Source organism: Oncorhynchus masou, chromosome 20 (genome assembly GCF_036934945.1).
Source record: "Oncorhynchus masou masou isolate Uvic2021 chromosome 20, UVic_Omas_1.1, whole genome shotgun sequence".
Lineage (NCBI taxonomy): Eukaryota > Metazoa > Chordata > Actinopteri > Salmoniformes > Salmonidae > Oncorhynchus > Oncorhynchus masou.
The window spans coordinates 17,437,905-17,456,605 of NC_088231.1; the positions used below are offsets into that span (position 1 = coordinate 17,437,905).

General features: G+C 44.7%; 1 protein-coding gene across 2 annotated transcripts in view; it reads left to right on the plus strand.

Annotated features, from left to right (window-relative positions):
- The window catches only part of papss1 (3'-phosphoadenosine 5'-phosphosulfate synthase 1), a 49,061-nt gene that overhangs the window by 21,261 nt on the left and 9,099 nt on the right, over positions 1-18,701 (plus strand). Inside the window, exons 1-10 of one of the 2 annotated variants that reach the window (XM_064926599.1) lie at positions 519-1,071; positions 1,789-1,903; positions 2,277-2,512; positions 2,771-2,909; positions 5,922-6,040; positions 6,335-6,448; positions 6,621-6,732; positions 9,038-9,243; positions 12,790-12,925; positions 13,038-13,306. In XM_064926599.1, the coding sequence (XP_064782671.1) occupies positions 1,009-1,071; positions 1,789-1,903; positions 2,277-2,512; positions 2,771-2,909; positions 5,922-6,040; positions 6,335-6,448; positions 6,621-6,732; positions 9,038-9,243; positions 12,790-12,925; positions 13,038-13,306 (1,509 nt within the window). In that variant the 5' untranslated portion in view covers positions 519-1,008. Of the gene's footprint in view, positions 1-518; positions 1,072-1,788; positions 1,904-2,276; positions 2,513-2,770; positions 2,910-5,921; positions 6,041-6,334; positions 6,449-6,620; positions 6,733-9,037; positions 9,244-12,789; positions 12,926-13,037; positions 13,307-18,701 lie in introns of those variants that run through there. The other variant, XM_064926600.1, reaches the window with a different exon arrangement.

Here is an 18,701-nt window from a genome sequence, read left to right on the forward strand (position 1 = left end):
AATACCCACCAATTCCAAGATATATTGCATAGCATTTTGAAGTGCAAGATATGCATTTCAATATTTTTATCTAACTTTCCCTAATGAATTAGGACTACAATGTATACAACTGGATATTTGATTTGATTTATTTAAAAAAATATTTATATGTTTTAACTCTCATACAAAACATCTAAGAAATAAACATGCTCTATTTAAGCCAGATTGCTCACGCTTCAAAAGAGGTAAAGCCTAGTCTTAGCCAACTAGGCCTACATGATGATTAAGAAAAATAGGCTATTTATTCCCAGGCCTGTTCTGTAATGAGGACATTGGATAAGTACATAGCCTATCATCACACTTCTTTCTTTGATGTGGGGTTAGGCGTTTTCCAAAGAAGCAAACTACAGGGCCAACCATATGCAACATTTAGTCGGCTACAAGTTTTAGTTTACAGTGCAATTCTTCACAGATTGCGTTTAATGTTTTGTAATAAAGTCTGTCTTTACGATAATTGTTTTATATGTATATGTAATATTTTGTATGTATTTTTGTATGAGTAGGATTTGCCACAGTGCGTGATATAGTTATTTAAATAAGTTATTTCCAATCATATAATTGAATAGGAAAAAATCGAACTGGAGCCAACAAACTAAAATGTCTAATATGAATATGTATTTTATCCAATGTGCATTCCGTACTCATCTCCGCGATGCACACCACAGGTAATAAATAACTGGTCCAGGGTATGTTATGTAATCTAGCTCTGTCATCCATAGATGTCATCACGGTGTCGTTTGAGACTTGCGCGGATAAAACTGATTCAAAATCAGTTTTCAAAAAACAGACAGTTCACCAGCCAATAGACATCACTTCCGATTCTGATGACGTAGGTCGTCCTCCTTGGTTCCTGTTTGAGGTTCCTCCATTCAAAGAGATAACTGTCCGTAAAAATATAACGTTTTAGTAATTGATTTAGTAGGTCGTATATACCGTAACTGGTGACGAAAGCTTTCATTATAGACCGTTATGGAGACTTCCGGAAACTCTCACAAGAAACCGAAGCTGAGCAACTCGTCCAGCGAGAATTGGGTGAGTTGTTGTATTCATTCCTACCCCGGCGACCGCTGCCACGTCAACAATATGCTGCTGAACTATCAATGTTGTCTCTTGTTTCTGCAATTTCTGTTCCCAGTAAAACATGTACTGCTATAATTAAATTATGCAATATTTTCTTAGCTGCGCGGAATGGCCGTGTTACCAGGATTGGAGGAATGCAACTTAGTTAGTTTCTAAGTCTTGCCACCAAATGCCAGACAGACAGCCATTTGTAGCAAGCTATAGCTTGCACGACATTTCAAAAACAAACTGTTCTGCCATATAGCAACTGCTATATGTTGCAGTTAGCTAGTTAACTATGAGATACTGTATCTGTTGCAAAATGATCTGTCGTCATCACGATGACCCGTGTACCTTGACGAATTTTTTTGGGTGTGACTCTCAAAATGCTTCTTGCTAATCTACTCAGCAGGAGCCTAGTGACAGAGCACATGCATTGGAATGTAGACCTATGTCACCTTACTGTACATTAGGGTCAAACCAGTCCTTCAACGTTTTTGTCATAATATTGCTGATGACCTTTTGCTTCATGAGTAAGAAATGTGCCTGTCCTGGACTCAGTGCAAGTCATTGTGGCTTCTGTACGTTGCAGTCACAGTCAGTGTTGGCTGCAAATGCAAAGGAACACATGGGACTAAGTCAGTGTAATTTGATATGAAACTAAAGGACAGAACAATATTGTGATTGCAGGGAACGCAGAGGGCGACTAATGTGACCTACCAGGCTCATCATGTCAGCAGGAACAAGCGTGGTCAGGTGGTGGGGACGAGAGGGGGCTTCCGTGGATGTACTGTCTGGCTCACAGGTATACAGAAGAACTGAACTTCAGTTTGCCTGGTCCCGGATCTGTTTGGGCTGTGTTGGCAACTCCTAGGGTCATTGGTTGTTGTGAGACTGACCATAGGAGTTGGCAAAAGACATTATTAGCATTCAATCAACAGTAGCATTTCTAAAGACTGCATCACATTCATCCACAGTCTGCCTTCAATTCTAATATTGTCAGGCACCATTTGTTATCATGCATTCAAAGCTAATATTGACAGACACCATTTTCATGATTCATTCAATGCTAATATTGACGCAATGCTAAAATGGGGCTATTGCTAGTTGGCTACACTCAATACTAATATTGACCAACCACCATCAACACCTATTCCTCACCACTCTCTCCCACCCAGGTCTGTCTGGGGCTGGGAAGACCACTGTGAGCATGGCCCTGGAGGAGTACCTGGTGTGCCACGGCATCCCCTGCTACTCGCTGGATGGAGACAACATCCGCCAGGGCTTAAACAAGAACCTGGGCTTCAGCCCTGAGGACCGCGAGGAGAACGTCAGGCGTATAGCCGAGGTGGCCCGCCTGTTCGCCGACGCAGGGCTCGTCTGCATCGCCAGCTTCATCTCTCCCTACGGACGGGTGAGTGAGGGGCGAGGAGGGGAACAAGTGAGAGAAAGAGGAGAGGGAGGTAGACAGAATAGAAGAGGATATCGGAAGACCGAGGGGCAGAGGTGATAAGTCATGAGAAAGAGGAGAGGAAAGAGAGCAAAAAGAAAGATGGAAGAGTTAATATGCTGCTACTTGTGTTTTGCCTGTAATTCCCAGTTGACGATTTCAAATACACTATCATCATCGTCAGGAGTTAACTATCCCGTTGTCTGTCTCCCCATCGTCCAGGATCGTGTGAACGCCAGGAAGATCCACGAGGCTGCAGGCTTGCCCTTCTTCGAGGTGTTTGTTGACGCGCCGCTTGACGTGTGTGAACAGCGAGACGTCAAGGGCCTCTACAAGAGAGCCAGGGCTGGAGAGATCAGAGGTAAGGCTAGATAAATAACACATGCTTATTAGAGGTCGATTAATTAGGGCCAATTTCAAGTTTTCATAACAATCGTAAATCTGTATTTTTGGACACTGATTTGGCTGATTTTATTATTTATTTTATTTTATTATTATTATTATTATTTTTTTTACTACACCTTTATTTATCCTTTATTTAACTAGTCAGTTAAGAACACATTCTTATTTTCAATGATGGCCTAGGAACGGTGGGTTAACTGCTTTGTTCAGGGGCAGAATGACAGATTTTTATCTTGTCAGCTCGGGGATTCAATCTTGCAACCTTACAGTTAACTAGTCCAACGCTCTAACTGCCTGATTACATTGCACTCCACGAGTAGACTGCCTGTTACGCGAATGCAGTTAGAAGCCAAGGTAAGTTGCTAGCTAGCATTAAACTTACCTCATAAAAAGCAATCAATCAATCATAATCACTAGTTAACTACACATGGTTGATGATATTACTAGTTTATTTAGCGTGTCCTGCGTTGCATATAATCGATGCGGTGCATATTCGCGAAAAAGGACTCGTTGCTCCAATGTGTACCTAACCATAAACATCAATGCCTTTCTTAAAATCAATACACAAGTATATATTTTTTTACCTGTATATTTAGTTAATATTGCCTGCTAACATGATTCGAAGACTATTTCTTCTTAACAAAGACGGCCAACTTCGCCAAACGGGATGATTTAACAAAAGCGCATTTGCGCAAAAAGCACAATCGTTGCACGACTATACCTAACCAGAAACCTATTTTTAAACCTGCATATTTAGCTAAAAGAAATCCAGGTTAGCAGGCAATATTAACCAGGTGAAATTGTGTCACTTCTCTTGCGTTCATTGCTCGCAGAGTCAGTGTATATGCAACAGTTTGGGCTGCCTAATTTGCCAGAATTTTACGTAATTATGACATAACATTGAAGGTTGTGCAATGTAACAGAAATATTTAGACTTAGGAATGCCACCCGTTAGATAGAATACGGAACGGTTCCGTATTTCACTGAAAGAATAAACGTCTTGTTTTCGAGGTGATAGTTTCCGGATTTGACCATATTAATGACCTAAGGCTCGTATTTCTGTGTGTTATTATGTTATAATTAAGTATATGATGTGATAGAGCAGTCTGACTGAGCGATGGTAGGCACCAACAGGCTCGTAAGCATTCATTCAAACAGAACTTTTGTGCGTTTTGCCAGCAGCTCTTCGCTGTGCTTCAAGCATGGAGCTGTTTATGACTTCAAGCCTATCAACTCCCGAGATTAGGCTGGTGTAACCGATGTGAAATGGCTAGCTAGTTAGCGGGGTGCGCGCTAATAGCGTTTCAAACGTCACTTGCTCTGAGACTTGGAGTGGTTGTTCCCCTTGCTCTGTATGGGTAACGCTGCTTCGAGGGTGGCTGTTGTCGATGTGTTCCTGGTTCGAGCCCAGGTAGGGGCAAGAAGAGGGGCGGAAGCTATACTGTTACACTGGCAATACTAAAGTGCCTATAAGAACATCCAATAGTCAAAGGTATATGAAATACAAATCATATAGAGAGAAATAGCCCTATAATTCCTATAACAACTACAACCTAAAACCTCTAACCTGGGAATATTGAAGACCCATGTTAACAGGAACCACCAACTTTCATATGTTCTCATATTCTGAGCAAGGAATTTAAACGTTAGCTTTCTTACATGGCACATATTGCACTTTTATTCTTCAACACTTTGTTTTTGCATTATTTAAACCAAATGGAACATGTTTCATTTTTTGAGGCTAAATTGATTTTATTGATGTATTATATTAAGTTAAAATGAGTGTTCATTCAGTATTGTTGTAATTGTCATTATTACAAAAAATAAAATAAAAAATCGGTATCGGCTTTTTTGGTCCTCCAATAATCGGTATCGGCTTTTTTGGTCCACCAATAATCGGTATCGGCGTTGAAAAATCCTAATGGGTTGACCTCTAATGCTTTAGGCTAGGCATTTTACCATAACTCGTATAGCATTAGTAAGTATGAACAAGTTGGAGAGAGAAGTCTCTAGAGAAAGTATGTAAAGTATATTGGTTTGGACCAGCAGGAACATGAGATCTCATGTCTTTGGCTGTTGTTACCAGAGGAAGTGCTGTGTCGTTTATCGCTTAGTGAAACAGTGAGTCACAAGCTAAGGAAGCTGCTGGAACAAGATCTTCATCTAGTCTAGTGCACCCTGCTGAGCTCGGAGTCAGTTCATTTGTCATATGCACAGTATCCCCGTGGCGTGCACAGTATCCCCGTGGCGTGCACAGTATCCCCGTGGCGTGCACAGTATCCCCGTGGCGTGCACAGTATCCCCGTGGCGTGCACAATCCAATGAAATGCTTACCTACAGGTTCCTTCATGCTAAGCTCTGAGCTGTAGGCATGAGACAATATACTGTGAAGCCTAGTTAAGCTCTCCAACTGGTCAAGACATGATCTACCAGGTGCCATGTGTCAGGTAGTAGAGTGACTAATTGAATGGGGGATGGGGTGGGATTCAGCCCTGTTCAGTACGTCCTCAGACCACACTATTAAGAATCTTGTCTCTTCCTGTCACGCCAATCTGGATAATAAGCTGTGTGAACCATGTCAACAACAAAAAAGCCTGTCTAGATTTCAGTTAATTTGTGTGACTTGTGCAGTGTTTCCAACCAGAGGTACTGGGGCCCTGGGGTTACTTGGTCTATCCACAGTGGTACTTGAGAAGACTCATGAGACAATAGGGTTGCTGTTCAAATGCACATGAGGGGGTACTTCAGGGGAACTCTGGGAAGTGCACAATTCAGTTGGTGGTACAATCACTGATAATGTTTGTGAGCCACTGACTCAGTGGATAGATATTACCTTCCCTGCAACATGAATGAAATCACAACCTTTCTGCAAATGACATATTGTTTCATATTCAGCTATTGTTATTCATGCCAATTGAGGGACTGATTTAGCTATTCCATAAATTAATTGTGACTTTTGTCCATGTGTCAGGTTTCACTGGGATAGACTCGGAGTATGAGAAACCAGAGGCCCCAGAGCTGGTGCTGAAGACTGACTCCTGCAGTGTCAACGAGTCTATACAGCAGCTCATTGACCTGCTACATGAGAAGGTGAGGGTAACAACCTCTTTCATCCATCCATTGATGAGGTTTGGCATAAACAGATTAATTGAAACCTGTAACATGGAAGCATGCTGCCACATTTAATTTCCACCACTAGAGGGCAGTGTCTTCACACTTTCAGATTGGGATTCACATTTCCAAAATACAAACGCCTCACAGCTGAATTAACCCCCACTTTCACACCCCTGAGTTCTTATCCAACACGATCAACCTCCTGGATGTTCCTCGTTTTGCGATGATATTTTGTGCATTTTCACTGGTTTAATGAATGAATATTTGTAGGATATAGTGCCGGTGGATGCTTCCTATGAAGTGAAGGAGCTGTACGTAGTTGAGAACAAGCTGGACCTGGCCAAGACGGATGCTGAAACACTACCTGCTGTGCAGATTGGAAAGGTAACCGTTCTCATCAAATACCATTTTTACTAACACCGACTGATGCTTTCCGAGAGTCTACGGCAGATGGATAGATTCTAAAGACCTATGTTAAAGTGATAAAGTGTTAGACCACACTTTGAATGCCGTTGAACCATTATTTGAGTGCTGATTGACCGCTGTTTGACCACAGGTGGACATGCAGTGGGTTCAGGTGCTTGCTGAGGGCTGGGCCACCCCTCTGAACGGCTTCATGAGGGAGAGGGAGTTCCTGCAGTGTCTCCACTTTGACTGTCTGCTGGACGGTAAGACGGCATCATCGCCCTTTCTCAATAATCTTTCCTTGATCCCTGATGTTTTCCTCTTGTCCTCTCCTCAAAATGTCTGCCTTTCTTAATCCTCTCCTCACTTCTCACTGACATTTTGAGAAGGAGGTGCTGTGATAAATAAAGGTGTATTTCTCTGTGAAGTCCAATAAATTGATGGATGTTATGCTCTATAATGGCCACTAGAGGGAGATGAAAGCTCTCAAAAGGACATGTTCAGATCAAATCAAATGTTATTTGTGACATGGCCGAATACAACAGGCGTAGACCATGCAGTGAAATTACTTACAAGCTCTTAACCAACACTGCAGTTAAAATTATATATATTTTTAAGTGTTTAGTAAAAAAATAGACAAGTTAAAAATAACATAGTTAAAGAGCAGCAGTAAAATAACAGTACCGAGGCTGTGTACAGGGGGTACAGGAACAGAGTCAATGTGTCGAGGTAATATGTACAGGTAGAGTTGGAACAAGTGCTCTTGATTAGCTCATCATTACCTCAAAATGACCGAATACATTAGTTAATCAACAGTAAGTCTGATTTTTAGATGAAAGTATCAGAGGGATAATCTTACCATTGTGTTGAGTCATCGTGATCCTTTTACACTTCAGGCTCAAGACTTTGAATTCTCTGGAAACCAATGGAACCGGTACCTTTTGAGTTGGGCTGAAGGAACACCGCGGGGCCCAGGCTTGGTATTGGTGAAACTGTGTAATTACACCAATTTCCTACACAGAGTTTGAATTTCCAAAAAAGAGTCAATTTGCTTTTATTGCCCACATAACACTGACCCTTAAGGCGACGTGTGTGATGTGTTGCCAATACATACTGGCACACACACACACGCGCACACACAGCATAAAAATGTGTTAAACAACTGAAATGATAACCAAGCCAGTGTTTCATTAGCTGTCCGATACCACAGGTGTTCCTTACAGCAACAACTCTCTACTCTTCACAGCACCAACGAGTCATTTTTGGATCAGGTCTTGTTTGTTTTTTCTTTAGATATGATTTCAATATGTTTTGGACCAGAGCTAATGGTGACTCTATGCTGTGGTAAATAAGTGGAACTGGGCCTGTGTACTTGGTAGAGAAGGCTGAATGACGTGTCCGTGTGCAATGCCCTCACTCGGGTTTCGCTTGTTTGTCCTAGTGAGGGAAATGTGAGCGGAGGAAAAGGATGAAGCCTCAATATTGATTGCCTCCACAAACTATCATTTGTCTATTTCCAGTTCCTTGTAGGGATTTTACAGTGGCCGACCCTTACGGTGCTGGAGGAGCTTCCATTTCACACAATCACCACTGAACCAAACATGACTGGATAGAAGTCAGATCATTTGTTCATTTAAATAACAACTTTTGTAGTTAAATGACCCTTTTACCCTCACGTTCACTTCAGGTTGCAAAATTCTGGTGACTTTCCCAAAATTCCCCAGTTTTCCAGAAATTTTGGTTGGAAGATTCCTTGAAATAAGCAGAAAATATGGGAATCCTCCAACCAGGATTTCTGGTAAACCAGGGAATTTTGGGAATGTTACTGGAATTTTACAACCCTACTCTCACTTCATTGTAATCCGTCCCTGATTTGGAGTCCCAGTTAATAGGATTGACAAGGACACCAGCAGTTCCCTGGTAGATGACTGTATTGTGTGTTTGTGCCAGCTCCTTGTTTGGCATGGGCCAGGCTGGGACAGCAGGCATGTGTGTGTGTTCACGTGTCTTATTGAAACCAGCTGTGTGTGCTAACTCTGTGACAGAGGATGGAGGAGTGGTGGCGGGGTGGTTGGCAGCAATGGCATCCCATCCAGCAACACACCATCTGATCCAATAGGATGTGAAAAGCGTGCTGGTCATGTTGGTTTAATCAAGGTGTAGGGCTAAATGAATCTGCCAACGTCATGTCAACACGGGCCTCTCTTATTTTTCTCTCTTTTTTCATTCTTTCTGCGCGGGTCAGAAACCACCTGAATGCACAAGACTGGATGGTGTTTGTTCCCTAAACACCTCATATATCTTAAATGTCTCAATATTCCCTGGCATAGTATGCAGTAGATAGGCTGTACTTGAAGTTATTGTAGGAGAGCCAGTTAAAGTGATGCTGCAGGTTTGCTGATGGGGCTGTCTGGTTTCTGACCTATCAACTTCCTCTGTCAGCAGTCTGACGTTGATTTATTCTGTGTCTCAAAGCACTAACATGGCTACCTTCCATGTCTCCTTTCCTTTATTCAACTTCTGACCCCCTCAATGAACCAAACCACCTGTTCCCCTCCCGTCCCCTAGGTGGCGTCATCAACCTGTCTGTGCCGGTGGTGTTGCCGGTGTCGGGGGCGGACAAGGAGCGTCTGGACGGCGTCACGGCCATGGCCCTGGTGTACCAGGGCCGCCGTGTGGCCATCCTCCGCAACCCCGAGTTCTACGAGCACCGCAAAGAGGAGCGCTGCGCCCGCCAGTGGGGCACGACCTGCAAGGACCACCCCTACATCAAGGTCAGTGGTTAGTTCCAGAGACCCTGTCACATAAACGAGCAGGGGGAGGCTACGGACCGTTCCACTGCACAGCAAGGGGTGTCTTGACTTTCCGACGAAAGCTGTCACTTTTGAAAACTGTCATGTAACATGTCAAAACGACGATGTTTGTTTTCCTTTGAGTGTTTCTTATCTTTGTTTGGCTCAAACCGGTGCTCTTGACAGCTTCTTCTGACAGTTTATGTCGTGACAGGGAGGAGGCGTTCTCACACCTCCCTCCACCACGTTTATTATCATACACCCATACCTTCTGTTCCAGCTCCTCAGTCTCCAGAGCTGTATAGAATGTCTCACTGGTAGTTATTATGAAATGGAACCCTGGTCATAATGCTGAACAATGCAGGCATGGCCCCTGAGATGGTTACCCTTAACGTGATGTTTGATAAACACCCTCCCCATGTCCAACCCAACCAACTCTCCCCTTGTACACACACACACACACACACACATTCGTTCTAATAGAAGACAGATCCTAGGTGACCCTTTCCCTCAGTGCTGCTTATGGAAGGACTGAATAAAGTGGAGTAGCGTCGTAAAGAAATGAGCTGCTGCTGTTCTCCTTCCCCTGTCAGAAGTGCTTGTGTAATCGCTCCATCGCCCTCGGACCGCCCTCAATTTGCACATGTGTTTTATTTGGATCGCAGTCTCTCTCGGCCCCCTCTCTCCATGTGGCCGCTTCAAACCGCCTTTTATTTACACAGGGCTTTTAGTACAGCTGTCCTGGACTTGGCCCTGCTGAACACATTACCCCTCGCCAGCAGCCACCCACCTCATCCATTCCAAATATACCTGAGCAAAGATGGCAACAATGGTTTCTTATTATTATGGACTGTTATTATATCAGTGGGCGCTCAGGTAGACTCCGTGGCGTCCTGAAATGATCCCACCCCCCTGCTTTAAAAAAAACTACAGGCGCCAGCCGTGGCGAGGGACCAGACCTGGGAAAGCTGTCTGGCGCACACACAAGTGTAGTCACACACACGCCACCACGTCACACAACAGGACTGGAGATCTATAACCGGGGAGGACAATTGTGAAATTGCATTTTTGAAACCATATCTTCAAGACTGATGGTGGCAGGAGCCAGGCTAGGGTTATTTTTGCTATCTGTCTTGGGACAATTTGGGCTCCCATTGTTATTATGGATTAGTGTGGGTTTGCACACACACACACACACACACACACACACAGAGGGAGCTGGAGTAGTGCTATACTGTCTTCAGCCCAACTCGGTCTGATGATTTTAAACACACTGAACAGACACACACTAACACCACGGTGGCTCATTTTAAAGCCCTGCCCTGTTGAGTCATTGGCTGGGTGAGATGCTGTGAATTTGCATCTCCTGTTTCACTCAAAATGCCCTTGAATTCAACAAAGTTGAACAGCCAACACTATCTTCAGCGTCTCTGTTATCCATTCTGGGTTGATGTTCAGTTGTAGGCACTGTCAGTTTACCAAGAAAGCAGCGTGGTTGGCTGTCCATCAGCTACCCATAATCCTCTAGTGCATCTGTGTCTGGCGGCTCTGGCCCTGCTGCAGGCAATGCATGCTGGGTAGTGGGTTCTCCCAGACCTGTCACTCACTCTGTTTCTCCAGCGGTGCCTCCTGTCCTGTCTCCGCTGTGTGTGTGTACAGCTTGCTATGATTAAGGTGTCACTCGTTTAACACACACACACTTTAACTCCCTGCGCTGTAGCCGATCAGTCAACACACCCCTCGCAGGCGGTAGCCCCTCATCCCGTCTCTCTCTGAGACGAGGAATAACCTGCTCCGTATTACGTCGCGGTCAATCCACGTTTCCTGTTTACTCCTGTCCGTGCCGCCAGAGAGATGGGAGCCTTCACGTCGGAAACTACAGCATGCTGAGTTGTTTAATTTAGCAGGAGTCCCTTTGTATCTAAAACACAGTGTGTGTGTTATCGTGTAAATGCAGCTTTGGGTTACCCCTGAGCTAGCATTCTACTATCATATTCCATCTTAGAATGTTTAAAAGATCTACTGTGTGTTTGGGATTTGAATTGAAACGGTTTTTCCTCAGATGGGTCTTTTCATGTCTCAGCCGCCAGTGAGAGTTATTCGTCTTCTTTGCCACTGATCTGGAACCAGTAGATCAGACTAGTTGGATCAAGTGGAATGAAAGGCACCTCTTCACACCGTTACACTGAACTCCATCCGTCCTTCCTCTCTGGCTTATTGATGATAACAGCAAGAGGGCAGAGTTTTAGCAGCCTTCGGTTCTCTCAATGTTTTATTGAACACTGAAGATGTGTGCAGTGTATACAACCTCTTGTGGATAATACATGCTCCATCTCTGTTGTGGAAGACGTCCTACTACAAATGCACTACCAACGTCTGTCAGACAGTCAGTGCTACTGTAGAATCCTCCTCAGAATATAAATGATAGTCTGTGGAATCTAAGACTCAGCCCCCATACAGTTACATCCATAGGAACCCACCCCCTTTTAAATCCAACCCTTTACATGCCACAGTGACTGTTTTTATATGGGACATCAGAACTGCTCACTAGTAGGCTGGTATTGTTTTCTAACTTTGACTCCTTGAGTAATATTGAAAAGCCATTCTCTATAAGACAGATTTGTGTATATGTTTCTGGACCCCCCTGGTCCTGCCGTAGTCTATCCATAGTCCTGATGTCTTGAGTACCTTCCCTGCAGTGTGTACTCCATAAAGAGCCCAGTGGTTACAGCACAGGCACAGTACATGCCCAGAAAGGCAGACCAAGAGTTACAGCCTGAAACCAAGCTGGCTTTGCCTGGGTTTAACAGTACTTTGGGGACATTAGAACAATATTGTAAAGGGGGGGAAAATCACTTCAATGTGGTCCATGAGCGCATCGTGGATGGTGTCTCGTTGTGGATTACATTACACGTCATATTTTGTGTTCCTCGTGAGTTTCTTTCCGCTAAAGTCGAGAGAGATGTGGTCAAAGGCATAAAGCAAAGCGGATTCTTCATTCTTCCTGGGCTCCAATTTGTAGGAGTCTCAACTTTTTTTAGATGTTGTATTTAAAGTTGTCTGGGGGCTGTTATTGATTTATCCATAATCCCGCCCCTCTTTCAGCGGTTGCCAGATTGGGGTGGTTTATTGTTTGAAACAGTCCTTGATGGCTGTCATAACCGCAGTATGAACATGGTAGAGGAGGTAGAGAAGGCCACTTGTTTAGCATCAATTTCAAATTGATCCATAGCCGCAGGCTCTTCATGTACCTCTGACAGGATTGGATAGTTATAAGCAATGTGGTCATTACTGCACCTCTCTCTTCTTTGATAGGCTGAAATGTTCACCATATTGCTTACAGCTATCCAGTCTTTTCAGATCTGCACAATACCCGGGTTGAAATAAGTTCTGGTAAAAAGGTCATTGAAATGTCCTGGAAAAATATATTTTGAAAAGTGGGAACTCTGGAAAATATGAGTCACAGTGAAGTGGGTGTGGTATTGTATGATGCTAATGGTCAGAGTGTTGTCTCTCTGTCTGGTCTAGATGGTAATGGAGAGTGGAGACTGGCTGGTAGGAGGAGACCTGCAGGTCCTGGACAAGATCAGCTGGAACGACGGCCTGGACCAGTACAGACTCACCCCCACTGAGCTCAAACACAAGTTCAAGGAGATGAATGCAGGTAACGGTAGAGAGTTAGATCTCTCTGTATTTTGCTCTCTAAGAAAACCAGGATGTCTCAATAAAGATGCATCATCTAAATCAGTCTTTCTCTGCCCTCTTTCTCCCTCCAGACGCGGTGTTTGCCTTCCAGCTGCGTAACCCGGTACACAACGGCCACGCCCTCCTCATGCAGGACACCCACAAGCGTCTGATCGAACGGGGCTACCGCCGGCCCGTCCTACTGCTGCACCCGCTGGGCGGCTGGACCAAGGACGACGACGTGCCGTTGGAGTGGCGCATGAAGCAGCACGCCGCTGTGCTGGACGAGGGCGTGCTGAAACCCGAAAACACCATCGTGGCCATCTTCCCGTCGCCCATGATGTACGCCGGCCCCACTGAGGTAGGCTTAGCAGTACTCTGACCATAGAACCCGTAGAACGGGCTTCCCTATTCAAGTCAATGGTTGAAATAATGGGAGGACTGGCAGCCAAGTCTGTTCTATAGATTCTATTTCTATGGACCTGACACTTAAATTGCCTGACTGTCACTGTGATGTAATGTGATGGGACGGTCCACACGTGACTTATGAAATCAGCTTAATCTAACATGGATGGCAATTTACATTCAGAATTAGAAAGTTCAATATAATCTCTGTCACTTTGTGTTGTACTTACTTGATGCCTGTCTAGCTGTTTGAAGTCTCCTGCTGTCCTTTAATCATGTAGTCAGGGTTATGACGACGATCATTGGGACCAGACTGAGCTCTGTTCTGTTCTGGGGAACACGATGCAGCCCGAAAAGGCCCATCATCTGTCTGTGTGATCTTACAGCCTGACATCAAATGCACCACAAAAGCATCCTCATTGTTAAAAGTAGAACCAACCCGTTTCTGATTTTTTTTTTTTTTGAGCCTTCTGAGAATAAATAAACGTTTTATAATGTAATTCCATTGTCCTCCAAGAGTTGCTGCATGTTCTCTGTAATTCTGGCACCTTTGTTGGATAGCGAGGGAGTGGTAGGGATCCCTTTTCTCCAGATGGACTTCACCCATAAAATAATAAAATACTTCTTCACCCTGAAATAATACAACAGGCTTAAGATCAGTCCAGGTCCATACATTTAGGAGAAGATGAACGATCTTCCGGACTCATCTAACACCCTATGAAATGTGTTGTGTGTTTGACAACATATGCTATATTCCCATCCATCATAAGTCAAGTTTCTTTGTCGTACAGGACCTTCAGAAAGTATTCACACCTCTTGACTTATTCCTCATCTTGTTGTTACAGCCTGAATTCACAATGGATTAAATAGATAGTATTTCTCACCCATCTACACATAATACCCCATGATGAAAAAAGCAAAAACGTGTTTTTTTTTTTAAATCATTTTTTCAAATGTATTAAAATACCTCATTAACATAAGTATTCACACCCCTGAGTCAATACATGTTAGAATCACCTTTGGCAGTGATTAAAGCTGTGAGTCTTTCTGGGTAAGAGCTGTACACATCTGGATTGTACAATATTTGCCCATTATTTTGTTCAAAATTCTTCGAGCTCTGTCAAGTTGGTTGTTGATCGTTGCTTGACAACCTGTTTCAAGTCTTGCCACAGATTTTCAAGCAGATTAAAGTCAGAACTGTAACTCGGCCACTCCGGAACATTCACTCTCTTCTTGGTAAGCAAGTCCAGTGTAGATTTGGCCTTGTGTTTTGGGTTATTGTCCTGCTGAAAGGTAATTAATCAGCCCGTGTCTGGTGGAAAGCAGACTGAACCAGGGTTTCCTCTGTATTTAGATCCATTAGGTTAATTTTTGATCCTCTAACTCCCCAGTCCTGAACGATTACAAGCGGAACCATAACATGATGCAGCTACTACTATGCTTTAAAATATGGAGTGTGGCACTCTGTTATGTGTGGTCCTGGATGTGCCCCAAACATATTCAGGACAAATGATTTGCTTTGACACATGTTTTAGCAGTATTTCTTTAGTGCCTTGTTGCAAACAGGATGCATGTTTTGGAATATTTTGTTATTCTGTACAGCTTCCTTTTAACTCTGTCAATTAGGTTAGTATTGTGGAGAAACTACAATGTTGATCCATCCTCCATCTTCTCCTATCACAGCTATTAAACTGTGACTGTTTTAACGTCCCCATTGGCCTCATGGTGAAATCCCTGAGCGGTTTCTGAGTTATGAAGGATGCTTCTATCTTTGTGGTGACTAACTTCACCAGGCTCAAAGGGATATTCAATGTCTGCTTTTTCTGTTTTTACCCATCTACCAATATGTGCCCTTCTTTGTGAGGCATTGAAAAACCTCCCTGGTCTTTGTGGTTGAATCTGTGTTTGAAATTCCTGCTCCGTTGAAGGAATTTACAGTTATCTGTATGTGTGGAGTACAGAGATGAGTCATTAAAAATCAACACGATTTCACACAGAATGAGTCTATGCAACTTATTATGTGACTTGTTACTTCTGAACTTATTTAGGTTCGCCGTAACAACGGGGTTGAACACTTAGTGACCGAAGACATTTCAGCTTTTCATTTATTAGTTGTAAAATATAAAAACATATTTTGACTTTGATATTATGGGGTATTGTGTGTAGGCAGTGACAATCACATTTTAAATTCAGGTTATAACAACAACAATGTGGAACAAGTCAAGGGGTGTGAATACTTTCTGAAGGCACTTAATGCACAGGATACACATGGTCCTCAGTACAGTGACGTGCTTACCTACAGGTTCTCTATCCACGATGCCCCATGCTTACCTACAGGTTCTCTATCCACGATGCCCCATGCTTACCTACAGGTTCTCTATCCACGATGCCCCATGCTTACCTACAGGTTCTCTATCCACGATGCCCCATGCTTACCTACAGGTTCTCTATCCACGATGCCCCATGATACGCAGTACAGTGACGTGCTTACCTACAGGTTCTCTATCCACGATGCCCCATGCTTACCTACAGGTTCTCTATCCACGATGCCCCGTGATACGCAGTACAATGACGTGCTCACCTACAGGTTCTCTATCCACGATGCCCCGTGATACGCAGTACAATGACGTGCTTACCTACAGGTTCTCTATCCACGATGCCCCGTGATACGCAATACAGTGACGTGCTTACCTACAGGTTCTCTATCCACGATGCCCCATGATACGCAGTACAATGACGTGCTTACCTACAGGTTCTCTATCCACGATGCCCCGTGATACGCAGTACAGTGACGTGCTTACCTACAGGTTCTCTATCCACGATGCCCCATGCTTACCTACAGGTTCTCTATCCACGATGCCCCATGCTTACCTACAGGTTCTCTATCCACGATGCCCCATGCTTACCTACAGGTTCTCTATCCACGATGCCCCATGCTTACCTACAGGTTCTCTATCCACGATGCCCCATGATACGCAGTACAGTGACGTGCTTACCTACAGGTTCTCTATCCACGATGCCCCATGCTTACCTACAGGTTCTCTATCCACGATGCCCCGTGATACGCAGTACAATGACGTGCTCACCTACAGGTTCTCTATCCACGATGCCCCGTGATACGCAGTACAATGACGTGCTTACCTACAGGTTCTCTATCCACGATGCCCCGTGATACGCAATACAGTGACGTGCTTACCTACAGGTTCTCTATCCACGATGCCCCATGATACGCAGTACAATGACGTGCTTACCTACAGGTTCTCTATCCACGATGCCCCGTGATACGCAGTACAGTGACGTGCTTACCTACAGGTTCTCTATCCACGATGCCCCGTGATACGCAGTACAATGACATGCTTACCTACAGGTTCTCTATCCACGATGCCCCGTGATACGCAGTACAATGACGTGCTTACCTACAGGTTCTCTATCCACGATGCCCCGTGATACGCAGTACAATGACGTGCTTACCTACAGGTTCTCTATCCACGATGCCCGTGATACGCAGTACAATGACGTGCTTACCTACAGGTTCTCTATCCACGATGCCCCATGCTTACCTACAGGTTCTCTATCCACGATGCCCCATGCTTACCTACAGGTTCTCTATCCACGATACCCCATGCTTACCTACAGGTTCTCTATCCACGATGCCCCGTGATACGCAGTACAATGACGTGCTTACCTACAGGTTCTCTATCCACGATGCCCCGTGATACGCAGTACAATGACGTGCTTACCTACAGGTTCTCTATCCACGATGCCCCATGCTTACCTACAGGTTCTCTATCCACGATGCCCCATGCTTACCTACAGGTTCTCTATCCACGATGCCCCGTGATACGCAGTACAATGACGTGCTTACCTACAGGTTCTCTATCCACGATGCCCCGTGATACGCAGTACAATGACGTGCTTACCTACAGGTTCTCTATCCACGATGCCCCGTGATACGCAGTACAATGACGTGCTTACCTACAGGTTCTCTATCCACGATGCCCCGTGATACGCAGTACAATGACGTGCTTACCTACAGGTTCTCTATCCACGATGCCCGTGATACGCAGTACAATGACGTGCTTACCTACAGGTTCTCTATCCACGATGCCCCGTGATACGCAGTACAGTGACGTGCTTACCTACAGGTTCTCTATCCACGATGCCCCGTGATACGCAGTACAGTGACGTGCTTACCTACAGGTTCTCTATCCACGATGCCCCGTGATACGCAGTACAGTGACGTGCTTACCTACAGGTTCTCTATCCACGATGCCCCGTGATACGCAGTACAGTGACGTGCTTACCTACAGGTTCTCTATCCACGATGCCCTGTGATACGCAGTACAGTGACGTGCTTACCTACAGGTTCTCTATCCACGATGCCACGTGATACGCAGTACAGTGACGTGCTTACCTACAGGTTCTCTATCCACGATGCCCGTGATACGCAGTACAGTGGCGTGCTTACCTACAGGTTCTCTATCCACGATGCCCCGTGATACGCAGTACAATGACGTGCTTACCTACAGGTTCTCTATCCACGTGATCGCAGTACAATGAGGCGTGCTTACCTACAGGTTCTCTATCCACGATGCCCCGTGATACGCAGTACAATGACGTGCTTACCTACAGGTTCTCTATCCACGATGCCCGTGATACGCAGTACAATGACGTGCTTACCTACAGGTTCTCTATCCACGTGATCGCAGTACAATGCGTGCTTACCTACAGGTTCTCTATCCACGATGCCCGTGATACTTTTGGAGAGATTGGCAGTACAATGACGTGCTTACCTACAGGTTCTCTATCCACGATGCCCCATGGATCTTATCGCAGTACAATGACGTGCTTACCTACAGGTTCTCTATCCACGATGCCCGTGATCGCAGTACAATGACGTGCTTACCTACAGGTTCTCTATCCACGTGATCGCAGTACAATGACGTGCTTACCTACAGGTTCTCTATCCACGATGCCCCGTGATACGCAGTACAATGACGTGCTTACCTACAGGTTCTCTATCCACGTGACACGCAGTACAATGACGTGCTTACCTACAGGTTCTCTATCCACGATGCCCGTGATCGCAGTACAATGACGTGCTTACCTACAGGTTCTCTATCCACGTGATACGCAGTACAATGGCGTGCTTACCTACAGGTTCTCTATCCACGATGCCCGTGATACGCAGTACAATGAGGTGCTTACCTACAGGTTCTCTATCCACGATGCCCCGTGATCGCAGTACAGTGACGTGCTTACCTACAGGTTCTCTATCCACGATGCCCCGTGATACGCAGTACAGTGACGTGCTTACCTACAGGTTCTCTATCCACGATGCCCCGTGATAC